Consider the following 27,088-nt stretch of genomic DNA (forward strand, 5'->3'; position numbering starts at 1 on the left):
GTCAAAGAAGCTCAATGAACTCCAAACAGAATAAATCCAAATAGGCCTTCCCCAAGATACATACTAATCAGTCTGTTAAATGTTGAAGAGAAGCAGAAAATCCTGAAAGCAGCAAGAGAAAAACAATCTATTACATACATGGGTAACCACATAAGATTGAGTTCAAACTACTCAACCGGCACTATGGAGGCGAAAAGGCAGTGGTATGATACGTTTAAGATCCTGAAAGAGAAAGACTTTCAGCCAAGAATTCTGTACCCAGCCAAATTGTTCTTCAAAACTGAGGGAGAGATTAAAATTTTCACAAACAAACAAATCCTGAAAGAATCTGTCAATAAGAGTCCAGCCCTACAAGAAATACGAAAGGGAGTTTTGCCAGTTGGAAAAAAGACAGGAGAGGGAGGTCTGAAGGAGGGCACAGAATTGAACAGTACCAGTAAGGGTAACTTAAAGGATAAAAAGAGAGAGGGAAAAGAATATATAGATCGGACAAATAAAATCCAAAAGATAAGATGACAGATTCAAGAAATACCTTTTCAGTACTAACTTTGAATGTTAACGGACTAAACTTATCAATTAAAAGGTACAGATTGGCAGAATGGATTAAGAAAGACAATCCAGCTACATGCTGCTTACAAGAGACTCATCTGAGTCACAAGGATACAAATAGATTGAAAGTGAAAGGATAGAAAAAGATGTTCCACACAAGTTGTAACCAAAAGAAAGCAGGAGTAGCTATACTAATATTGGACAAAACAGACTTTAAATGTAAAGACATCATAAGAGACAAAAAAGGACACTATATATTAATAAAAGGGACAATTTACCAAGAAGAAATAAATTCAGTCTCAGAAACTGCCCTCTGGAGAACCCAAACCGTGACATTTCTATTCACCAATTCTGTCTGATTTCAGAGCCTCTGATCTTTCCATTGTACCATGGTACCTCTCAAAATAAAACACTCAATTTCTATAGTTAAAAAAAAAGAATGATTAAAATTCTCCATTAAATAAAGAACTATCCAAAAGGAAACCAAGAGGCTTTTCCTCACTCTAATCATTAATGAATGAATGCACCACCAGAACACACACACACACACACACACACATACATGCCTTAGCATTAAACTGGATAAAGAACAGGGAGATTTTATTTATAAGGAAAAAGAACATTTACAAAAATGAAGAGAGTCAAACGACCACACAGAATTTTGTATGTTTGTCCAGAATGATGCCCCAATAAATCCAAGAGTAATTTGAACAGTGAGTAAAAAAGTATTTGCAAAGTCCCCTTGGGGGAATGGTGAGAAAGAGGGAAAATTCAACTTCCCAAGTAGAGAATTCTTGAAATTCTTACAAGCAGTGGGGACAACCAATGCAATAGGCTGAGCGCCCAATCTTGGGGGTTGTTCATATGAAACTTAACCCCACAAAGGATAGGTCAAGCCTACTTAAAATTAGGCCTAAGAGTCACCCCCAAGAGAAGCTCTTTTGTTGCTCAGATGTGGCCTCTCTCTCCAGCCAACACAAAAAGCAAACTCACCGCCCTCCCCCTCTCTACATGGGACATGACTCCCAGGTCCATACCGACCTGGCAATGTGGGACAGAAATCCTAGAATGAGCTGGGACTTACCATCAAGGGATTGAGAAAACCTTCTCCACCAAAAGGGGAAGAGTGAAATGTGATAAAGTGTCAATGGCTGAGAGATTCCAAACAAGAGTGGAGAGGTTATCCTGGAGGTTATTCTTCGGCATTAAATAGTTATCACCTGTTTAGTTAAGGTGTAATGGGGAGGCTGGAGGGAACTGCCTGAAAATGTGGAGCTGTGTGCCATGTTTCTTGAAGATGATTGTATAATGATACGGCTTTCACAATGTGACTGTGTGATTGTGAAAATCTTGTGTCTGACACTCCTTTTATCTACTTTGTCAACAGACAAGTAAAACATATGGAATAAAAATAAATAATGGAACAAATGTTAAAATAAAAAAAACACAGAATGGGTATATTTTAAATGCAAATTTTGCCTGTCAACCTGAGATGGCTTTCACTTAATTAAGAACATTGGAATATGTGGCAAATAAGTTCTTGCCCTTTAGGTTGAAAATTGAGCTCTCAAACTCTCAAAGGAAAGTCCTTATGGATTCCCAGGAGGTTGGGGACAGCAATGAGGGGCTCCTCTGCTCTAAGGCTTATAAGCCTGTTAAATGAATCAAGCCTTACAACACAGAGTGAAGCCAGGAGAGTCAGGATTTCTTTTCTTAAACCTGCTCCCAAGCAAGTAACATCAGATGATTATGTCACATTTTTTAGCAAGTGAAGAAAACCAGCAGGGGATTCAGAGATGCAAAATGCTCTTAAGGTATGTATCTTATAAAATAACCCGACAGATAAGTTAGGTACAAAATGCTTTCTAAGTAATCAGAGTTTTTGGCTTAATTTACTCTCCTTTTCACAGAAAAAGGAAAGTAGGTTAGCATAACACAATATAAAAAATGTACCATAATACAGGAACACTTACATGTCTTGGAGTGTTCGTGTGATAGCATATAATTGGCAAGAGGCGGTGTGTAAGTTAAACACTGCAATGCTGCATTGGCGAAACAGGTATTGCCCAAGTTCTGGAGCCCAGCTCCAACTCTATGAGTTTGTTGCCACTTTAGACAAATCTTCTCAGATGGGAAAAGAACTTTTTGTGGAGGAGCAATGCCATCACCTAGGGCTAGAAAAAATAATAAATATTTTACAACAAAGTTTTGCATACTTCTGAAGCTAAATAAATAGCAACACACCAAACCCATGTTTGATTCCAGATCTTATCACCAGTTTACCAGTAAGACAGTGGAGAAAGGGACATTTTAAAAGATAGAATCCTGAATGTAGGAAACCTAAATAATTTGTTTCTTCAATAAATAAATTGTAAGGGCAAAAAAAAAGGAGGGAAGAGTAAAAGAAACATACGCAAAGTGTGGACCTTGTTTGGATCTTGATTTGAACAACTGTTTTAAAAAATTATGACAACCAGGGAAATCTGAACATTGACTGGATGCTTAATATAAAAGCATTTTAAATTTTTATTATGAATCCTTATTTTTTAGATGATCATACTGAAATATTTACAGATGAACTATGACATCTTGGATCTGCTTTAAAAAAAAAACAGAGCGAAGGGAAGAAGGAGTAAGTGGATAGAGGTGTAGATGAAATAAGATGGGCCATAAGTTGATAAATGCCAAAGTTGGCTGAGAGGAACATGAGAGTTCATTATAGTCTCTCTTCCTTTATATCTATTTAAAATCTTCCATAATAAAGCATTTTAAAAATAAATAAAATCATTAGACAGTGTGGGATAAGTCAATTCCCTATAACATTTGCTATAGATGTTTGTTGTTTGGTACCACCACCAACACTAACATCCTCACCATCACCTCTCTCTTGAGCCCTTAACAGCTGCCAGAGTCTCAATTCTAAGGACTGGTACTGTTGCCAGACCTTACTATTAGGTCTCAATTCTAAGGACCTTCCTTACTATTGTCAGTAAAGCTTTAATTTCAGGCTGTCAGATACTACATCTCACTTGTAAGTATAATATGCCTACCTTAAAAGAGTTTTAACCTATTTTTATGAAGTATGAGCAAATTACTAATGACTAAGTATCCTAACAGAAATCAGATGATGCTCAAGGAACAACTAATTTAGGAAAGTTTAAAACCATTCATAGAAAGACTAACTTTCCAAAGGCTTGCTAATTCCTTAATGCTTCTAAAGGGCGGGGTCCCCAGTAGATGGTTTTCTATTTCCACATAGGTATTAATGAATATTTAAGTATGCAAAAGTAGGCTTCAGCTTGATGGGAATGGACAGCAAAATCAGGTAAAGAAAAAAGACTCTGCAGAGAGCGGAATGAGGGGCAGAGAAAAGGGCAAGGTGAGAAGATGTAAAATTAGTCTTAAGAGAGAGAGAGACAGAGGAGCCCAAGCAATGTGGTAGGAGGCTGGAATCTGTGGAGAAAGATATCCTGTGGGAAATTCTTGGTGGTGCAGGAGCCACAGGACTTTAAGCCACCACCTGTTATATTTATTTATATGTGTTTTGTGTTAAATCTCTTCCCTTTCACCCCCGGAAAAACTAAAAACCTTCAGCAAATCACACCACCCACCCCAAAATCACAGTATCACACCAGGAGGACTCAAAACAAAACAAGGAACAAATTATTTTCTAGTAGGAACTAATCTGCTTCCTTTCTTTGTATTTCAAAGCTTCCAAAGCCCCAGCTCTTACAAGTACCAACTAAATGTGTCAATACTTCATTTATCTGAACAAGTTTTAACAAATGTAACATTTATATTTTAAACAAATGTAACATTCATATTATCTGCTCTCTTTCCAAGAGCTCTATTACTACAGAAGACTTAAATTGGCAAGACAAATTGGATACAGCTCATTTGTCAAAAGGCAACCATTTTTAAAAAGCATCTTCAAATTTTTAAAAAACAGACCTCTACCTAGGGAACTATAATAACTACTAGTCAACTGACAAGTTGATGTGATGCTTGTCCATCTCAATTATCACAACATAAAGTTTATCCTTGAAAAATTTAGGACTAAAAGAGACTAACTACAAACACCCTGGTAACTAAAAATTATCTTACCGATTATAATACACGTGTTAATCATGCACAAGCACCAAGATAATGTAATAAAAAATAATGTAACTCTGTTGGCCATTCAGCAATATATCTCACAAAATAAGCCCCGCCCCTCTCTGAAACCAACTCACTGACAGCATTTATAGAGGAGTTTCTGGTAGTGATCCTGTCTTCTTAAAATTAATACCTTGATCCTTTTGTGGTGATAGCTTTGATTTATCAGGTACAGATGAATTTGAGTAAACTACAGCACCAGGTACTGGTCCTAAAGAAAGTGTGTGATTTGCAACATCATTTAACGAAGACACAGCACCCCAGCTGGCAGAACCTGCATCCATGTCTCCAGGTGAGACTGCTTCGGAACTGCCAGGCTGATTCTGAAACGCTGATGGTTCTGAAGATTCAGAAACTTTGTCAACTATGGTCATTGTTCAACTCTGCAAAAGAAGAAAGGCATTAAATTTGTTTCATAAGGTGAGAAATGTAATCTACTTACCCTACCATTAGATCTTACAAAAATTATCCTAGCCATTCTCAATTATTTCCAAACAAATCATTCAAATATAAAACAATAGTTTCACACAGCTTTGCAATTTGTTTGGGACATTTAGCATCTTGCTAATCCAAACAGGTCAGATATTTTTATTTTAAAACTTTCAATGATATATTTGATTAGAAGAACATTTCATTCTCTTCCATGTCCCCCAAAGTCTGAAGTTTTAATTTATAATTAGGCCACACTGATTTCCAATTCTATATATTTACTAAGTACCTGTTTTTCTCCCTCTGGTACCAGAACATGATATGCACTAGTACATTTGACTACATTTCCCTCAGGGAAAAATCTCAACTACAAGAACAGAAAATCTAGCTTTAATTTTTAACTTAAAGTCCAAAATGAAGTTATTAGAAACAGATTATACTTTCTTAAAAAATAAAGTTTTAGGAAGTCTCCCCTTTAAAACAAAAGCAGTTTTCTGAAGAGATTTATTTCTATGGTATTATGACTTTTTGAATAAAGCCCATCAGACAGTTACATCAAACTCAAATACAAATGTTACAGAAGTACTTAATCATGATTTACTCTCTGAATACTATTTGAAAGTGTTAGGGCTCCCACTAGTTGCAAATTTTCCATGTGCTGGGCACTGTGTTAGGTGGTGTCTATATATTAATTTGCTTAATTTTTATAATGAATTTCTAAGAGCTCAGACAGAATACACAGATTCTATAAAATGAGCAACTGTAACCCAAACTAGTAAGTAGCTGGACTTGGAGCCAGGTCCAACGTTCCCAGGAGGGATTCCTTTTGGCTACACCACCTAGTCAACAAAGTACTTTTAGGAAAGTTTCTAAAACTGCTCAATGGCAGCTAGCATTGAAATACAGTAGTTCCTTCCCTCACCCCCAACCTGTACCCAAATCGAGATACATCACTCCTCTGTAGAAAACCTTTCAGGCATGTGTCAGCAGTCTGCAGCACAACTTCCCAATATCCAGAACGGACACAGTCTGACCTAGTAACCTCTCTGAATACTCTTGGTTACATTCTGGCCATTCTGAGCTCACTTTCAGTCCCTCCTCTCTCTGGGCCCTGCACATATTGTTCTTACACTACTCCTCTCCATTCTTCCACCTCCTGCCAGTTAACACCACTTCCACTTCTCAGATTAAAATTTATTTCCTTTGTGATACTGACAATTCCCCCTGCCCTCAGATTGGGTAGCAGCTGTGAGCTCCAGCAGCACCTTTGTATGTTTACGGTTGCACTTTAGCACTAATCCACAGTCCACACTTCTTGTGACTCGACTCTCCATCACATTCTTATTCATATTCCCCAACCATAAACATATTGAACAAATAAAAATGAACAAATTCTGGAGGCAGGAAATGAATGGCATTTGCTTTTGCACCTTGCAGTGACTTGTACCTGTTAATAGCTATTGCAGGTCCCCAGGGGTTCAGGGAGATGGCTGATCCTAAAGGGTGTTGAGCCCTACTTGTCCAGGAGGGTCTGATGAATCAGAACGGGGGTGGCAGGGTAGCAAACTATGGCTTACCACCTACTTTTATAATATAATTATATATATTTTATATAATATATAAAATAAAAAATACATTTTTATAATTATAAATAACATTTTATTGGGAAACAGCCACACCCATTTGTTGATGTATCACCTATCTCACTGAATCCTAAAAAAACCTATGACGTAGGAATGGCCTCTTCAAAAGTTGTTTTAAAAAAAACTCACAAGAGTAAAAAACAAATGATAGTAAAACAAATAGCCATGTACTGGCCACCTCAATGAACAAATGTGATGATGCACTGGCCGTTCACAATAAGTTAAAAACAATAAGTTGTGTTTTTTTGTTTGTTGGTTTTTTAAATGCCTCAATGTTGTTGTTTGTAATATTTAATCAAGGAAAGATAATCCCCGCAAAAGAACAACCTTGAAAAAAATTTTGGAATCATATCTAAAAACAGACAAGCAGATGTTAATTAGATCTTAACAAACTTTGAAAAACTTGAAATTTTAAGTCAATCTCAGATATACCCTCATTTCAGGAAGACAACTTGAGCCTTATCCAAATAGAGTTTACACTTTCCTCATTTAACAGTTAAAAGAAATTATGAAACAGTGTGGGGACAGGAGTAAGAAAACAAAAGAGGAAGAGGAGAAACAGAAGGAGAAGGAAAAGGAAGAACAAGAAAGCTCAAACAGAATAATGAGGAAAGGTTAATCCAGCCTTTTTTACAATAACATTAAGTAGCAGCAAAACCTTGATTTTCCTGGAAAAAACATCCCTTCAGGATAATCATTAACAAAGGATCAAATAAAACCAATTTACTTGCTCCAATTACCTTTATAGGAAAAAAATACACTCTTAAATGAAAAAAATAATAATAAGAAAAACACACAGTTCAATCATGAACAACTGTTATCATTTAGGGAAGACAAATTCAAACATTCACTTTTTCATTTGCACGTTCAGCCAATGAACTCTTATCCTAAAACCCCCAGGTATCAAACTAAACTTCATCTGCCATAAAAATAACCTTCTAGAAGCAAAATGATGCTGTATAGGACTTGGGATTCATAGTTACATGTTCTTTACTTGCAGTAAAGCTTCCAAACAATAATGTTGCAAATATCAGGACTTTTAAACAACTACTTCAAAGTTAGAATTTCTCTTACCATCTTCTAATGCTAGGCATACAAAAAGTTACAAAAGCATGTTCAAAAACAAACACATGTACATGGATCTCAGCTGGATATATGTGAAGGAATGAGACAAATCAACTTCATAAGTGTTTTGTTTGCTTTAAGTACAATCTTTTATTCAAAAGTCTAAAATCCTCAGTCCCTTATATGCTATTTCACCCTTGTGAGGACCAAATGCTTGAATGCATTATTCACTTTTCATTTAAAAAAACTCACTATTTAAACACTGTCGCACTTCACATACATTGAGGTAATAGTATCAACATATAAAAAAAGTTACATTATATTTTTTCATAAACAATGTAATCCACGGTCTTGTAGCATTTCTATTTAAGAGAAAAACAGACAGGAGCTTTAAAAACACATAACCCTGCTCTTTATTTTAAGCAAACAAAACGACCAGCCTTAAACCTTTACAAACCAAAAACTGTGGACCTGATTCAATGACGTAGAAAAGAAAGTGAAACCGACCCTAAGTAAAAGTCAATAAGTGAAACTGATTATCTATATTCCCTATGCAATCTGAATGAATACCACAGTAAGAAGAGTAGAATTATGTTCAAATGGACAACTCAAAAAAAAGAGAGAGCGACTCCACCAAAACGTTATAGGCACCTACAATACCGTTTCTATCTGGAAAAAGAGGCGTTAACTAAGTAGACTTTCTACCAGTTTTACTGTTATTAGGATGTATTTACTTCAAATAACCAACATGTTTTTCCCGTAAACAATTAAGCCCTCCCCGAATATAAAAGGGCGATTCAACTCAAGTACTCTCAACTGCACTCATTACAGCGACTTTGAAGTCCTAGATCATAAAACTTCAGTCCCGTCAAATTTTCACTTCAAACATCTGCAACTGCTCTCCGCCCCCCCCACCTCACCCACCTCACCCACCTCACCTCGCCTCACCCACTTTCCAGGTAAGCTGGCTCCTCCTGCCCCGAAGATAAAGAACCGGACGGCGGCACACGCGCTTCCGAGACGCAGCCGGCCGGCCGGCAGCCTCCCCTCGAGGTGCCCGCGGCGCCCGGGCGCCCGGCGTGGGCAGCGCCGACTCTCGGCGGAGGGGCCGGGGGGAGCCCGCGCGGCGGCGGCGCCCGGGGTGGCAAAGTTTGCGTCTCTTTTGGGGACGGAGTGGGGGTGGGGAGGCGAGCCCGCCGCTGCGAGGGGCGCTCCGCGGCCGGAGGTGGCAGCCACGCGGGGGGCCGGCGGGCCGGGGACGCCCGGCAGCCCCGGGCGGCGGCCGGCACACGCCCACCCCGGGCCGACCCTGGCCGCCCCGGAGCCGCCCTCCTGGCCGGGCCCAGGAGCGAGGGGGCGGGATGGGGCCGGGTGGGGGTGGGAAAGCAGTGTCCATGGCAACCAGGGGGGTCCGGCCTCCCCGCGCAGCCCGGCTCTCTGGGCGCCAGACCGCGGCGGCTGCTGCCCCCTCCCTAGGGGCCCGGCCCGGCCCCGCGGTGGCGGCGCTGCCCCCGGCTCCGCGGGGTCCCGGCCGGCCCGCGGCTGCGGAGGGGGCGGCGGGCGAGGGGCCGCGCCGGCGCCCGGCGGGCCTCGCCGGCCGGCCGGGCTGAAAGACGGCCGGGCCGAGCTGCGGCTGAGGCGAGCGGGGCGCTCCGCAGGCCCCACGCCGGCCAGCGGGCGGCGGGAAGGAGGCGGGAGCTTACCTGACCCGGCTCGGCGCTCGCTCCATCCCCCTCGGCCGCCGCCGCCGCCGCCGCCGCCGCCGCCGCACACAGCCCAGCCGCCCGGCGGGGGACAATGACGTGCCTCCATCCGGGCACCGCCGCCGCCGCCTCCGGGTCAGCGCCGCGCCCGCCGCGCCCCGCCGGGCCGCCAGGGGGCGCGCCAGGGCCGCGTCCGCACGCGCCGCCGCCCAGGGGCCGTCGCCGACGAGGCGCGGCGTGCGGCTAACGGGCCCGGCGGGCGCTGGCGGGCCGCGGGCGAAGGACGGCCTCGCGTCACCGGAGCGCCGGGCGGCGGGCGGGAGCGGCGCGCTGGTGGGCGGGCCGGGGCCGAGCGTTCCTTCCCGCCCGCGTCTCCGCCGCTCTGAGCCGAGGGGCAGCCGGGCTCAGTCTGGTCTCGAGAGTCGCCTTTCCCCGACTGCGCCGCGGCCGGGCCCCGCGGAGAGGCGGAGGCTCGGAATGAGGCTCTCGAGCCTCCCCCGGCCGCCCGGCGCGCGTCCCTCGGCCTGGCAGACAAGGACCTGGACCCAGGCCGCGCCGCCAGCTGTCTCCCGGGCTTCACGAAGTGTGTGTTACGGGAAGGGGAGAATTTTTAATCCGGCTTTAGAAAAGGATAGACAAACCACCACCCCATTCCGTCAAGATTTCACCTCGGATTCTGCAGTTCTGTGAGGCACCTGGACCTGCTCTGCTCTCGCGCACCAAAGCCACGCGTCCTACCACTTTTTGGACGTTTCTACCGCGATGTCTAGCAGAGGACTAACTCGGCCTTGTCTCTCCGCTCCACCCCACCCTGTTGCTCCCTGTTGGGTTCCCTGCTGTCGGGGCGCAGCGCTTAATCCTGCATTGACCTGGGTCCCTCTCTGAAGTCAGCTTCTCCTCTCACCAGGCCCATCCCGAAAGTCCCCTCTCTGCGGCTCCGCCACTAGTCTTTCTCCACTCCCTCTCAGCCTTCAGTTTGTAATCCGAGTGCTCTTTCAAAACACAGGTCACATGTTACTCCCCTCTACTGAGCCTTCAGCCAGTTCCTCGACCGACCCGTCGGAAAAAACCCTTAGGCTGGCACTGAAGGCCTCAATCCCCTTTCCTCTTTCGGGTGTCCCAGCCATATAGGCTTTATCCTTCAGAGCCTACCCAGGCCGCCTCTTCCATGAGGCCCTCCTGAGTCCCCCATCAGAATTTTATCACTCCTCCCAGTAGGCTGTTTATTTCTGGTAGCGCTTACTTCGTTCTTATTACGGAAAGACATTGAAGTGATCAAATATTATTTGTCTATTTGGAGCAGGATACTGAATGAAGTGCTTTGAGGAAGCAGGAGTGGGAAAGGGGAATTTCAGACTTCCAAAATTCAGTGCCCACTTTGAAAATTAACACCACTACTTTCTTCCTGATGAATGGTTCCAGAATTTCAACTTAACCTTAAATCATCTTTAAGAGATTTACAAGAACAGCCATAAGGGTGGGCTCAGTGATTTGTTTGCCTTTTCCAAATGAATTTCAGATGACCAAATATAGAATGAGAAAGAATTAAAAAGCCAAATCCTTAATATATTTCACCAGAGTTTTGTGGTATTTCAAAATGCTTCCCTTGGAAAGCACATTAGTTTAGCCACTGATTTTATTTTCCATGTCATACTCGATTGACAGACTGCTTCTGCAGTCCATCCCTTAAATCTTAATACTGAGTATCTGAGCGATTTGGGTAAGAAAAGGAATTTTTTTTTTTTTTTTTTGTTCCTTGGAATTCTCTATCCAGAGCTCTGGAGGGGTCTTACAACCCCACCTCCTTCATGTCTTCAAAGCAAACATAGTGGCCTTTCCTCTAGAGCTTCGTTGTCATCCACTGTAATAAACCTGGCAATATAAATGAAGAGGTTGCAAAGCATTTCAGGTTCTTGCCTCCTAATAGCTAGGTCTTTGACTGAGATGGCAAACAAACTTCTTTTCCTCCAGACCTAAACTTAATCCAAAGGGCTGTGCTGTTTGGAGAAAGGATTTCACTTTTGTTTCTACTCTTTCAAGAGGCACAACCTACAGAAAAAATTTAGTCTGTTTCCTTTATCAAAACTGTATGCTAGATGCACACTGATTCCGAGTGCCCCAACTCCCAAATTGGGTGATAAAATAATCCGAAAGCACTAAGTGTTAAAGAGTGATGAATTAAACTTCTGAAGAACCTCCAGACACTTAAGTCTATAATGAATGTTAATAATGCCCTACCCAGGGTAATGCTCTCCAGGACCAGGACCAGGCACCCATCCTCTTCTGGGTGCTATGAGTGTTACAGCTGATAATAGCTCACAGCAGCCCCCTCCTCCAGTGACCTTCTCTTGGCTGAGTCATGGGGCAGGTTAGCCACACTGACCTCCCCCTCACGGCCCACTAAGATGACTCACTGACCCGGAGGAGTGGGAGAAAAAAGGCCTTTCTTCAGCTGTGACCAGTTCTATGGTGCAGTTCACCTTCCCTGTTCCCTCCGGACTTCCCTATAGGATCAGAGCAAAGGTCGTCTCCTGTGGAGATTCTGTCCTTGCTTCACTCCTCTTCTAGCCCTCTTCTGTTTCTTTCATTCCCTTTCTCCCCCAGGGCACTTCCTCTAGACATCATGTGCTCCAAGCTTGATTTAAGACAACAGGTGCCAGAAATGGTCCTAAGAAGCAGTTATCACTGGTGATATGTAGAATGCTGATAGCTATGCAATTGTGTAAGACTCACGCCTTGGGGAAATTGGTACTAGCTGTGGGTAGGAGGGGATGTGTTGGTTTCTTCAATCTCTCTGAAATTTGAGGGTATGGGAGAAATACTAATCACAAGAACTGTGAAACTGAAATTTGCAGTTGGGTGGCCAGTGTTGATATCGTCACTAGAACTGACAATAGGAGATGCTATTTCATCTCCCAGAGAAAAAAAATGACAGGCTCAGAGCACTCAGTCAGCAACATAAAGTGAAGTATAAAAGCCAGGGAACCTTCTTAACAACCTGTTTAAAAATCATCTGCAGTTAGAGGGCAGACAGTACGGAGAAACAGGCTCAGGACTTAAAGAGAATTTTAGAAAAGAGTGACATCTCAGCTGTGGTCAGCCTCCAGCACCAAAGTTAGGGTTCTGATAAGGAAAGGGACATCAGGCATGGGTTGAGAATCTAACTTCAGCAGAGCTTCAGACTCGCTTGAATCCTTTGGCTCACAGAAATGGCTCACTCTCACTTGTTAGAGGACACAGCACCCCCCATCCCCACCCTTGTCTGAAGACTAGGCAGAAACCTCAGGCAAGACAGGTACCCTACAAGACAATGCATCTGCCCTACACTAGGAAAAGGGGAATACTCAGACATTTGCAGGCAATTGGTTGGTAAGAGAACCCAAGACACGTGGGACCTAAAGCACCATTAGGTGCTTTTACTGGTAACAGCGTAAGACATACAGGGTCAAGAAACACATTGTGTCCTGCCCCAGGTGTTCATTTCCCTGATTCCCAAATGTATAATCCAAATGGACATAGCAGTTGGCCAAATCCTCACATTCATTCTTTGACCTATAGAGTAGGAGCTATTATAGTACAAAATGCCAACTGGAAACCCCTGAAACTGCCCTCCCTAGCCAAGAGAGTAAATCTTTGAGATGGCAGAGAACGGTGCTACCCTTAAAGTTACAGAGGATGCAGGGGTGGTCACCATCACACCCCCCAATTTATAATTCACCAGTCTGCTTCTGCAAAAACTGAATGGATCATAGGGGCTGAAAATGGACTACCCAAGGTCTCACCTAACAACAGCTTAATTCCACCCTTACCCAGACCATTCCGTGGAAGTATTCTACACCCACAAGAGAATGGAGGGGTACTTAGAATCTCTTAGTCAATCCTTGTGCTGAGCCCCTCAAAGCAAACATAAACCAAGACCTTTATATCTTACGGATTTTGCTAAACTTAGAATCACAATGGGCAAGCAAAGAAGAATTAGTATAACCACCAAAAACTGGATTAGTCACAAAGTGCATACAAAAGAAGTACCTACCTTTAGTTGTTAACTGTGCTCAGATGGCACTGTCAATAGACGTGTCCCAGCAGCCTGGGCTGAGACTCAGTCATCAGAGGGAGCTGTTAGGAGACAGACAGACCAGGTATAAATTCAAGCACCAGTTTTATCTATTACCTGGGTTCTTTGACCCTTGCTTTGAACTCTCAAAAATGAAAGACAAGTTATCAACTTATCAAATTCAACTTTATTCTTGTTAATTATCTAGTGGATAATTAACACACTTTTCCCCCAAACCCAGCATAAGACATTAAAGGCTAAAAGTTTTCAAGGAGGAATGTATTTGATTTTTGGAGAGCCACTAACTCCTAGGAAGGAAACCTGATGTTGCTGGCCACATCTTAGACCCAGTTTGTTTTTAGTTGGCTGATCCCAAGTCACTTCTTTATGTATTGCAAAATATTAATGTAGAACTGAGAATGAACCTGCATTAGAGATACTGTACCTTCTTCCCTAGACTATTCTGTTTGGAAGCCAGAGATATGCATTATGATAATGCTCTAAATAAGGAAGGCAAAGCTTAGGGGGCAGTGGGCAGGTGTAATTCTGAAGTAGATTCTGTTCAGGAAAAGTTTTATGAAGATGGTAACACTTGAAGTGGGTCCTTGAGGATTAAGTAGGATTTTTTTTTTCCCCCAGGCAAATAAAGGGACAGGAAAAGGATGCCAGGATTTCGGGAGCAAATGTGAAGTAGAAGCAAATAAGTTCTCTCTCTCCCTTATAAATAACCCTTTTGCTCTTGGATTTTATGAAATGTGCAAAAGTGAAGATTGATAATATAGTTTATAGCAAGAAGAAAGGTCAGCAGGTCACTTGGTCCTGTGGACTTGGGATTTCCAAGGAGAAATAGCAATGGAACTCTGGGAAACAGAGATCCGTAACTGGCTGGTTGAGCCTGTAAAGAAAAATATCACTTTCTTTTTTTTTTTTTTAAAGGAAAGACAGAGAGAAGGAAGGAAGGAAGGAAGAAAGGGAAACATTTTTAAACATTTTCTTGTTTTATTGTATTCTGTTTCTCCGTTTTTGTTACATGGGCTGGGGCCGGGAATCGAACCGAGGTCCTCCGGCATAGCAAGCAAGCACTTTGCCCGCTGAGCCACCGCGGCCCACCCTAGAAAAATATCACTTTCTAGAGCTAAATAATGGAAACCCATTCCTAGCCAACTCATGAACAAGGCAAGAAAGTATGCTTGCTATCCTTACAATGATTAAACACCATTCTGGAAATTTGTCCCCTCCCCACCTTCACCCTCCATTAATAAAAGATAACTTCTATCAGAATGGAGACAAAATTACCTCCCTTGGCATTTTATATGTCTATTTGAAAAAAAAAAGGGGGGGGGGGGGAACATGCAACCTATTTAATTGTTTTCAGGAATAGTTTTCAGGAAGGTAGAAGATGAATATACAAATGTCAATTGAAATCCATACACTAGCAATATCTGATTAGTAAATACAATAAAAATAATCACCAGAGAGAAAGGGAGAAAATTCAACTTACCCAAGTGGAGAATTCTTGATATTCTCACAGGCAGTGGGGACAGCCAAAGCAATAGGCCAAGCCTCCAATCTTGGGATTTGTTCATATGAAACTTAATCCCACAAAGGATAGGCTAAACTATTTAAAATTAGGCGTAAGAATCACCCCCAAGAGAACCTCTTCTGTTGCTCAGATGTGGCCTCTCTTTCTCTTGGCTGATACAGTAAGCAAACTCACTGCCCTCCCCCTCTCTATGTGGGACATGACTCCCAGGGGTGTGGACCTTTCTGGCAACATGGGACAGGAATCCTAGAATAAGCTGAAACTCAGCATCAAGGGATTGAGAAAAATCTTCTCGACCAAAAGGGGAAAGAGCGAAATGAGACAAAATAAAGTGTCAATGGCTGAGAGATTCCAAACAGAGTTGAGAGGTTATTCTTACATATTAAATAGATATCACCTGTTAAGGTGTAATGGCGAGGCTGGAGGGAACTGCCTAAAAATGTGAAACTGTGCTCCGGTGACCATGTTTCTTGAAGATAACTGTATGATGATCTGGCTGTTTCAGTGTGACTGTGTGGTTGTGAGAGCCTTTTGTCTACCTTATCAATGGATAAGTAAAACATATGGATTAAAAATAAATAAATAATGAGGGGAACAAATGTTAAAATAAATTTAGATTGAAATGTTGGTGGTCAGTGAAGGGGAGGGGTAAGGGGTATGGTACGTATGAAATTTTTTCTGTTGTCTTTTTATTTCTTTTTCTGAATTGATGCAGATGTTCTAAGAAATGATCATGATGATGAATATACAACTATGTTATGATAGTGTGAGTTATTGATTATATAACAAGAATGGAATGATCATATGATAGGAATGTTTGTATGTGGTTATGTATCATAAATAAAAAATAAATAAATTTAAAAAATAATAGCAGGGGATAAGGGGTAAAAAAATTTGGGTAGATTACAATGAAAGGTCAATGAGAGGGAAGGGTAGGGGTATGGGATATATATATTTTTTTCTTTTGTCTTTTTGTTTCTTTTCCTGGAGCAATGCAAATGTTCTAAAAATGATCATGGTGATGAACACACAACCATGTGATGAAAAAAAATCGATAATGTGGCTATATGCACAACTATGTGCCACTATGTGATGATACTGTGAGCCAGCAATTGTATACATTCGATGGTTTACATGGTGTATGAATGTACCTCAACAAATTTGAACAAAAAAAGGAAAAAAAATCACCAGAATAAGGACAAAATGATAAGGAACAAATATGCAGGACCGAAATATGAGAAATGTGTAGCACCTCAAACTTATGTCCTAGACACCTAAAGAATGATTTTCTGAATGAAGACCACTTCAATTCGTAAGGATTTTAAGTATAATGTAATTGATCCCAAAGAGATCCTTTCTGGAGCTTAACAAAATGCTTGTAGAATGGAGATTAAAATTAGTTCACAAATGCAGTGCAGTTGGTCCTAAAAGGATTCCTTCTGTCACTTACTAAAATGTTTTTAATGTTCATCTGGGCATAAAGCTACTCATTAATAAACTCAACACTTAGCTCCTTTCCACACTTATGTTCTTTCAGCAAATATCCACCAGGCATGTACTCTGAACGTCAGAAAGAGAAAAATGATGTGATGGACCTAAATGGTCCCTGCTCTGTGGGCTCTCAGTACGTTTAATTGGGTGGAGCAGAAAAGAGGAGGTGAACGGTTAAGCAACCAGTGGCAATTTTCCAGGGGGAAGAGTGGTAGAAAAGAATATATCAGGGCAGGGGGAACAGGTAAATGGGAAAGGAAAGTTCTAAAACGGCTTGCCTGGAAGAAGGCACATTGGGGATAAACACTGAGGGCCGTGTTGCAAAGAAATGGGGACCTGGACATTTCAGAGAAGAGAGACTGGGAGACAGAGATGGGGAGAGAAAAACAAAAGAGGAAGGAACTTACTCTCTATCTCACCTTGGTGAGTATCTGAAGGAAACAATCTACAACTTCCTCTGAAAATGTTTTCAACAAAAGGCCTGAACAAAATTAAAGATGCCAAAGGAAGAGTCTCCGGCACCAGGCTGAGAGTTTCTTTGTAGAATGGATGACATTGTCTGACAAGTAGCATCCAGTCTCCCAGGAGCAAAGTAGAAAGCCACAGAGTTGACAAGAGACTGTATTAAATGATGTTAGCAGTTATAAAGAAGTTATGCAGTGCCGGACTCTACTTCTCAAGATTTACATGTGCTAATGGATTTATTTCTCACAAATACCCTGTGGGGTAGGTACTATAAATGTTTCCATTTTATGGATGAATTAAATGAAGCAAGAAGAGGTTAAGTAACTTCTTCAAGATCACACAAGCTAGAAAAGCAGCAGAATCCATGTTCTTAAAGCTCTAAGCCAGCACTGTCCAGTAAAACTTCCTGCGATGATGTCTTGTGCTAACCCAGTAGCCACAAGCCATATATAGCTAGTGAGCCCGTGAAATGTGGCTGGTGTGCTTAAGGAACTGGATTTCTAATTTTATTTAGTTTTAATTTAAATGGAAAATGCCACCTGTGGCTACTGTATTTGACAGCAGGGCTCTAAGTTATTCTCATTAGATTGAATTCACTGTAGCACTGCTTATAACTTAAGCTTTTAATTCATAATTTAATTAATTTATAATTATAAATTAGAAATGACTCAAATGGGGAATGACTAAAAAAAATTATGAGATACACATCAGCTACATATGTAATTGAAGTTTTGTAGTAGAAACATTTTTAAATGTATTTTTTAAACACCTTGCATTAGTGTGATATATTTGTTACACTGATGAAAAAACATTTTTTTTTATTGTACTGTTTCTATAGTTCATGGTTTACATTAAGGTTCTCTATTTGTGTTATACAGTCCTTTAAAAATTTTTTTTAGTCTAATAACATATATACAACCTAAATATCCCCTTTTAACCACATTCAAATGTATAATTCAGTGTTGTTAATTACATTCACAACGCTGTGCAACCATCACCACTATCCATTACCAAAGCTTTTGCATCACTTCAAGTAGAAATTGTGCAGATTAAGAATTAATTCCCAGGGCGGGCCATGGTGGCTCAGCAGGCAAGGACGCTTGCCTGCCATGCCAGAGGACCCGGGTTAGATTCCTGGTGCCTGCCCATATTAAAAAAACAACAACAACAACAAAGAATTAACTCCCCATTCCTTACCACCCCAGACCCTGGTAACCTACAGTTCACTCTCTGCCTCTACAAATTTGCTTATTCTAATTATTTAACGTCAGTGAGATCATACAATATTTGCCCTTTTGTGTCTGGCTTATTTCACTCAACATGATGTCTTCAAGTTTCATCCATGTTGTCACATGTATCAGAACTTCATTCCTTTTGAATGCTGCATAATATACCACTGCATACATAAACACATTTTATTTATCCATTCATCAGTTGATTGCTTCCATCCTTTGAAAATTATGAGTAATGCCATTATGAACATCAACATGCAAATATCTGTTTGAGTCCCTGCTTTCAATCCTTTGGACTATTTACCTACAAGTGGGATTGTGGGGTCATGTGGTATTCTATTCTTAACTTTCCGAAGAACTGCCAAACTTTCCCACAGTGGCTATACTGTTTTACATTCCCACCAACAATGAACGGGTGTTCCTATTTCTGGTGACAGTGGCCCTTCTTGTTTTAGTCCTTATCTTAGAGGGAAGGCTTTCAGTCATTTACCACTGAATATGACATTAGCTGTGAGTTTTTCACATATGCCATTTTATCACGTGGAGGAAGTTTCCTTCTAACCCTAGTTTTTTAAGTGTTTTTACCAGGAAAGAGTGCTGGATCTTGTCAAATCTCTTTTCTGCATCAATGAGATGATCGTGTGTTTTCTTTTTCTTTTGTTCTGTTAATGTGGTGTATTACATTAATTGATTTTCTTAAGTTGAACCACCCTTGCATAATGGGGATAAATCCCATTAATCAAGATGTATAATTCTTTGAATGTGCTGTTGGATTTGGTTTGCTTGTATTTTGTTGAGAATTTCTGCATCTATACTCATAAATGATATGGGTCTCTAACTTTCTTTTCTTATGGTCTCTTTATCTGGGTTTGGTATGAAGGCAATGTGGGTCTCATAGAATGAGTTAAGGAGTATTCCCTCTCGTTCAGTATCTTAGAAGAGATTGAGCAGGATTAGTGTTAATTCTTCTTGGAATGTTTGAATACAGTTCACCTGTGAAGCCATCTGATCCTGGGCTTTTCTTGTGGGAGGTTTTTGATTAATGATCAATCTATTTGCTCAATATTGGGTTGTTGAGACCTATTTCTTCTAGAGTCACTTATGGTAGTTTGTGTGTTTCTAGGAATTTTTCCAGTTCATTTAGGTAATTAATTTGTTGGCAGACAGTTATTTATAGTATCATTTTATCATCCTTTTTACTTTTGTTGGGTTGGTAGTAATGTGCCCCTTTTCATTTCTGATTTTAGTTATTTGTGTTCTAATTCTTTGTCAGTCTAGCTAAAGGTTTGTTGACTGAAATGATCATTTCCAAGAGCCATTTTTTCTTTCATTGAGTCTATTTTTTTATTCTTTATTTCATTTATCACTGCTCTAATCTATTTCCTTCCTTCTGCTCACTTTGGGTTCAGTTTGCTTTTCTTTTTATAGATACTCCAGTTTTGAGATTAGGTCCCTCTTTGGAGAGCTTTCTTCTTTATAAATATAAGCATTTAGAGCTATTAATTTCCCTCTCAGTACTGCCTTTGCTGCATCCCGTAAGTTTGGGTTTGTTATGTTTTTGTTTTCATTCACCTCAAGATACTTTCTACTTTCTCTTGTGATTTCTTCTTTGACCATTGGTCATTTAAAAGCACATCGTTTAATTTTCACATATTTGTGAATTGTCCATTTCTCCCTCTGTTATTGATTTCTAGCTTCATTCCATTGTGAAGACGATATTTTTCTAATGTATTGAGAATTGTTTTGTGACCTAAAATACGGTCTAGCCAAGAGAATGACCCATGTACACTAGAGAAGAATGTATATTCTGCTGCTATTGAATGAAATGTTCTATGTATGTCTGTAGGTCAACCTGGTTTAGAATTTCATTCAAGTCTTCTATTTCCCTTATTGGTCTCCTATTTAGAGTTCTGTACATTTTTAAAAGTACACATTGAAATCTCCTACTATTAATATAGAACCATCTATTTCTCCTTCAAATCTGTCAGTATTTTCTTCATATAATTTGAGGCTCTGCCATTAGGTGCCTATATATTCATAATTGTTAAATCTTCTTGTTCAATTTATCATTTTATCAATATACAGTGACCTTCTTTGTACCTCATAACAGTTTTTGACTTGAAATCTATTTTATGTGATATTAGTATAGCTACCCTAGCTCTCATTTGTTTACCAATTACATGGCAATTTTTTTTCCATCCTTTAACTTTCAACCTACTTAAGTCTTTGAATTTAAGGTGAGTCTTGTAAACACCATATGGCTGGATTGTGCTTCTTTAGTGATTCTGCCAGTCTCTGCCTTTTGACTGGAGAGTTTAATCTATATTTAAAGAAACCACTGGCAATATAGGAATTTCTTCTGCTATTTTGCTATTTTATCTTTAACTTCATTTCTTCTTATTTGGTTTTCTGTATCGTACCCTATTGAGTTTCTCCTAATTTCTTTCTGAATATATTTTTCATGAATTTTGTTTGTGATTACTATAGGGTTAAAATTTAACATCTTAAATCTAGAACAATCATATTTGTTGATAACAACTTATCTTCAATAGCATACACATACACTGTTCTTATATGCCCCCATCCTCTCACTCTTTTGTTGTCCTTGTTACAAATTACCTTTTACATTTTATGTCCAAAACCATAGATTTATCATTATTTTTATGCATTTGCATTTTAGCACCTGTACGAAGTAAGAAGTGGAGTTAAATACCAAAAAATCCAATAATACTGGCACTGTTATTTATATGGTTACTTATACTTGAGGTCTTTATTTCTTTATGCCACTTTGATCCACTGTCTAGTGTCCTTTCCTTTCAGTCTGAAGAAACTCCTTTAGCATTGTGTATAGGGCAGGTGTAGTGGTAATGATCTCCCTCAGTTTTTGTTTATCTGGGAACATCTCAATCTCTCCCTTTTTGTGAGATAAAATCTTGCTGGGAATAAAATTACTGGTTGGCAACGGGTTTCTTTCAACACTTTAAATATTTCATACTACTTCATTCTTTCCTCCATGATTTCTGATGAGAAATCAGACCTTAATCTTATTGGGATTCCCTTGCACATAACTCATTGCTTTTCTTTTACAGATTTCAGAACTCTTCCCTTGTCCTTGGCATTGTACAACATGAGTACATGTACATGTACATGTACAACATGTATCTGAGTTGGTTATCTTTGAGTTTATCCTGTTTGGGACTTCTTGGGTTTCCTGACTGTATATTCATGTTCTTTGTTAAATTTAGGAAGCTTTCTGCTGTTATATCTTTGAATATCCCTTCTGCCTCTTTCTCTCTTTTTTATTCTGCAGGGACTTGCATAACGCATATATTGGTATGCTTGATGGTACCCCACAGGTCTCTTTAGGATCTGTTGTTCCTTTTCTTTCTCTTTTTTTTCTTTTTGTTCCTCACCCTGAATCATTGCAAGTATTTTGTCTTTGAGATCACCAATTCTTTCTTCCGCCTCCTCCAATCTGCTGTTGAAACCACCTAGGGAAATTTTCATTTCAGTTATTGTGTTTAGCTCCAAAGTTTCTATTTGGTTCCTATTGAGACTCTCCTCGAGATTCACTCATTGTTTTTCTCATATGCTTTAGTTCTTTACATTTTTTCATTTTCTCCACGAGCATCTCGAGGATCATTTTTTAAAAGTCTCTGTAAAAAAGTAAATCCAAATTCTAGTCCTCTTTGCTGGTGGAGTCCAGATTTTTGTCTTGTTCCTTTAGATGGAACTTCTTTTCCTGTTTCTTTGTCTTCTAATATTTTATCATACATTGTACATTTTAGTATGTTAAAGTGTTAACTCTGGGATTTAGTCCCTGCGCTGTCTGTATATAGCTAGTGATATGACATAGATTTTCTTGAATGCCAGGAGCTAATCAAAAGGAATAAACTAAAGCAAAAAGCAGCTTGTGCTGTCTTTGCAAATTGACCCTGCTTTGGCTGGTGGTGTCTGTCAGAGCTTAGCCTCTTATCAAGAAGATCATCCCAAGGCAAATGCAAAGTACAGGGTACTCTCTGTCTTATCTGAGACTGTTTGAAGCTGCAGAGCCTGTTTCTATTCCTGGGCTTGTGCTCTATAGAGGCATCAGGAATTCCCTGTTTTTAAATTATAGGAGTTAAATTATAGGAGTTTGAGTGAATGCTCCCTCTTTGAAATAGACTTTCATCCCCTCCGGGGTGTTCTCTTGAGTGACCTAATGTAGGTAGTCCTTTGCCCCAGGTCACTTTAACTTAATTGTTTCTCATTGGGCCATAGCTGTCTGCAAGCACCTTCTCTGCCCTCAGGACAAATTCTGGGAGGGCAAGCTTGAGACAAGTTCTCTGACCCAGTCTCTTAGAGTTCCACCCTATAGATTGGCACTGATATACATGAATCCCAGTAGGTGCACAGTAGCTCCCTCTGGAACAGGGCCAGGGACTCCCATTGGGAGTGCAAACTGGCTCTACCTCATGTTGTGTAGGGGGTTGGGGGGTGGCTGGCAGCAAAGATGCCAGGAGCTTCTTCTACAGCTTTCGAAGCTGTGACTTCTTCATTTGGCACTTTCCAACTTAATCCTGCCCCTTAACTGTTTTCCATAGTTTTGAGGAAGTTTCCTTCCTTTAAGATTCCGCTCCACCTTTTCCAAAGGGTGACTGGAACACTGGCTGACCTCAGAGCTGGCAACCAGTGATCTGAAGTAGCTGAGCAAAAGTGGTGATCAGCGATCAGATCACACACCCCTGGGTTTGGAGGATTTGGTGTTTATGTCCACCTTGGCACCTGCGAGCTGAACCAGGAGCGGGAGCTTCAGATCCCACTGCTGCCTACATCCATGCTGAAGGTTGGGGGGATGGTAGCTGCTGCAGGAAGGTGAACCAAGTGGTTTTTGACCACAATTCTCCAGCCTCTTCCTCTTGCCCCTCCCTGGATGCTACAGTCTTCCACTAGACTCTGGAGTTTCAAAATTGTTGATTCAAACCGGTCCTGCCTAGGTCAATAGTTGTTTTTGGTGGAGGGACTGATTTCCTGCGCTTCCCTACTCAGCCACCTTCCCACAACCCTCAGAGCCTTAGTTTTTTCTTATAAGTTTTAAGAACTCTTCATGCACTCTGGATACTAGATCTTTAACAGATACATGATTTGCCCGTATTTTCTTCTATTCCGTAGGCTGTCTATCCAGTCTTCTCTATAGTGTCCTCTGATTCACAAACATTTTGAGTTTGTTTCATTTAATATTGACCAAGTCCAATTTATCTCTTTCCTTTGCTTGCTGGTGCTTTGGTGTGATAGTTTAGAAACCATGGCCAGCTCCTCCTTCTCCTCCTCCTCCTCCTCCTCTTCCCGCGGCACCTCGGGTCTTAGCCCGGCCAGTGTCCGGCTGGGGCCCGCCCTGCGCGCACTGCCCCGGTGCGCCCTGCCCCGGTGCGCCCCACCAAGCAACAACAACCTCACGGAGCTCCTCATGATCACACGCCTGCAAGATCGTGTAGTCCGCCAGGGTGACCGCGGGCATGCCCTGCTTTCCCTACGCCCGGCAAGATAAAAAGAGCAGGAGCCACGCGCCCGAATCGCTGCAAAACTGGTGTCGGCTGCCGGGGCAGACCACATCATCACCATGGCCCTGCACGCCTCGCAGATCCAGGGGTTCGTGGTTATCCCAGTGGATAAGTTACACGCGGAGCCCGCGGTGGTGCGCCGGATCCGGGAGAACAGCCCCGGCTGGAGGCGCTGCGTCCTCGTGTCCCCCGACGCGGGGAGGCGCCATAAGGGCCACGTCGGTGGCCGACCAGGCTCAACGTGGGGTTCGCCTTGATCCACAAAGAGAGGAAGAAGGCGAACGAGGTGGAGCGCGTGGTGCTGGTGGGGCTCTGCAGGTGGGCAACAGGGCCGACACGTGTGGCACCCTCTGCCATGCCGCCGCCAAGCTGCTCTGGGCCGGAGCCACCCGGGTGCAGGCGCTGCTCACGCACAGGATCTCCTCCCGGCCGGCGGCGTCCAGGGTCAGCAGCGCCGCCTTCGAGGCCGTGCTGGTCACGAACACAATCCCGCAGGAGGACAAGATGGAACGCCGTGCCAAGATTCAGGTGGGCGACACAGCTGTGGTCTTGGCAGAAGCCAACCGCAGGACGGGCAACGGCGCATCCGTGTCCTCCCTCCTTAGCCACGTCCCGCTCTGTCTCCAGGATGGGAAGCGTCCCACAGGCCTGGCTGCCCTTGGTCTCCATCTGGTTCGTAACTTACGACTCCACAGAGCTAAAAATGCATCTGTCCTTGGTGTATTCTGAGATTCATTCCCTTCTCCCCCAGCCTCCCCCCACCCACCCCCAACTCCCGCCTTTAAAGCTTAAAATTCGGATTTTTTATTTCGGGGTGGTGGTGGGGCGAAGGAAGTTACTTGCTTTTTTAAATGAACACTCTTAAATGAGAGACAGACTCTTAATCTGTCCTGCTAAGTGACCCCTTTCCTTTGTTCTTTCAGGGCTTTGGGGCCACAGCTTTCAAGTATGTCATTCTATTGTGGAAGTTTCTAGTTTGTATAATTCAGGGTTTGCACCAAAGGGGATTTACGATAGCCTGTAAATATATGATAACACCTATGGAAATTTGAGGTAAAACCCTGTGTAGAATGAACCCTTTACTTTTGAGAGAAAGTAAAATTTATGATTTTATAAATTTAAAAATTTATAATTCCTTGAGTATTTTTGTTTGTTTGTTTTTAATGAGTAACCAGGGTTCAAATAAACTACCTTGGTTATTATGCTTAATTTGAACAAAATTTTATTTAGCTTGAGGTGGCCACGGACACATTTCTTTTTTGATAGAAGTTTGAACACTTTGAAGGCAATGTCGTTCAGTTCAATTTTTTCTTTACCACTTCCGAAAAATATGTTATAATTGTCACTTTACTGAAATTTCATGTCCTGAAATCCCTGAGTTGTGTTCAGCAAGAGATGTTCAGTTCAATTTTTTCTATTACCACTTCCGAAAAATATGTTATAATTATCACTTTCCTGAAATTTCATGTCCTGAAATCCCTGAGTTGTGTTCAGCAAGAGATGTGACTTAGAAACTGTTTTTGTAATCAATATGTTCTCTGAGCTCAGTGCCACACCATCACCCACCGGCCAGATGAAGTGGAAGGCGGAGGCCGATTTCCAGGTCTTTGGGGTAACACCTCCCATCCTGTCATCTTGTTCTTTTGCATTATAGTTTTAGCTACAGCATTTACTTTTCATTTTTTTTCCAGTAACTTCATATTGCAGATTTCTGCTCAAAGAAAGACTTCTCCAAATTCTCTCAAATTTACCAACCTGATCCTTATTTTCCTTTTGACATAAATTAAAAAGGCAATTTTTTAAGAATGCCATCAGCTGAATATTTGAATTTTTTGTTTTGTTTTGTTTTTGATGAAATGTTTTGTCCTTCATAATTGGAAGTAGCAAGTCTCTAGGCAACTGATTATTTTAACTAATGTTTTTATATGAAAAGCTAACACTTTAGTTGTTATTGCAGAAGCTAGCATATTGCAAATGCTGTATTTCTGAATATGGTCGACATGTTGTCTAATAAAAGCAACTTATAATGTGAATTTCTATAAATTCACTGATACCATTTAAGTTTGAGGCTAAACAATTTTGATATATTCATATTTTTCTGGCTCCCCTTTGTGCCTAGTTATATATCATAAGCATTTGCAATGCTTGTATTGGTTTAAAATATGGACTTTTAAGTTCCTTCCATATTGTATTAAAACATTTCAATAAAATCAGGTGCCATGAAAAAAATAAAAAAGAAACTATGCCCAAATCCAAGGTCATGAAGAATTGTCCCTATAGGGTCTTCTAATTGTTTTATAGTTTTGGTTCCTAAATTTAGGTCTCTGTTCCATTTTGAATTATTATTATTATTTTTTAAATATGGTGCAAGGTAAGGGTACAGCTTCATTCATTGAGTTCCATCAGAACATGAGAGAAAGGGACAGAAAGACTGTTTGAAAAATTATGGCCCCAAACATCCCAAATCTGATGAAGGACAGGAATATACATTTTGTAGAACTTCAATGAACTCCAAGCAGGTTGGACCCTAAGAGATGTATACCAAGACACATTATATGTCAAATATCAAACCATATTTATGTCAAAATCGAACAGCAAAGAGAGAATTTTAAAATCAGGAAGAGAGAAGCCGCTTGTCACATACAAGATGGGAACTCAATGATGTGTATGTTGGTACACCTGATGGTGTCCCAGAGGCCCCTTAGGCTCTGTTCATTTTTTTAAATATTTGTTTTTTACTGTGAAATACAACATATATGCAGAAAAGTGATACATTTCAAAGAACAGTTTGCTAGCTGCTGGAATGCAATATACCAGAAACAGAATGGCTTTTAAAAAGGGAAATTAATAAGCTGCTAGTTTACAGTTCTAAGGCTGAAAAAATGTCCCAATAAAAACAAGTCTATAGAAATGTCCAATCAAGGCATCCAGGGAAAGGTATCTTGGTTCAAGAAGGCTGATGAAGTTCAGGGTTTCTCTCTCAAGTGAGAAGTCACATGGCAAACACAGTCAGGGCTTCTCTCTTGGCTGGGAGGGCCACACAGCAAACACGGAGTCATCTGCTAGCTTTCTCTCCTGGCTTCCTGTTTCATGAAGATCCCTGGGAGGTGTTTTCCTTCTTCATCTCCAAAGGTCACTGGTTCGTGGACTCTCTGCTTCATGGGGCTGCAGCATTCTCTGCTCTCTTTGAATCTTTTTCATTCTCCAAAATGTTTCCTG

At 41.3% G+C, this 27,088-nt stretch overlaps 1 protein-coding gene and 1 pseudogene across 9 annotated transcripts in view; one reads left to right on the plus strand and one right to left on the minus strand.

Moving 5' to 3' along the window:
* Positions 1 to 27,088, minus strand: part of USP42 (ubiquitin specific peptidase 42) — an 86,560-nt gene that overhangs the window by 43,707 nt on the left and 15,765 nt on the right. For 7 of the 9 annotated variants that reach the window (XM_077140541.1, XM_077140540.1, XM_077140532.1 and 4 more), the window contains exons 3-5: positions 13,578 to 13,660; positions 4,838 to 5,087; positions 2,523 to 2,723 (exon numbers count right to left, since the gene is read on the minus strand). In XM_077140541.1, the coding sequence (XP_076996656.1) occupies positions 2,523 to 2,723; positions 4,838 to 5,078 (442 nt within the window). In that variant the 5' untranslated portion in view covers positions 5,079 to 5,087; positions 13,578 to 13,660. Of the gene's footprint in view, positions 1 to 2,522; positions 2,724 to 4,837; positions 5,088 to 8,779; positions 8,885 to 9,544; positions 9,621 to 13,577; positions 13,661 to 27,088 lie in introns of those variants that run through there. The other 2 variants (XM_077140538.1, XM_077140539.1) reach the window with 2 other exon arrangements.
* LOC143666654 (ribose-phosphate pyrophosphokinase 2 pseudogene) lies at positions 23,614 to 24,598 on the plus strand (annotated as a pseudogene).

The sequence above is a fragment of the Tamandua tetradactyla genome, chromosome 23 (assembly GCF_023851605.1).
Source record: "Tamandua tetradactyla isolate mTamTet1 chromosome 23, mTamTet1.pri, whole genome shotgun sequence".
NCBI lineage: Eukaryota > Metazoa > Chordata > Mammalia > Pilosa > Myrmecophagidae > Tamandua > Tamandua tetradactyla.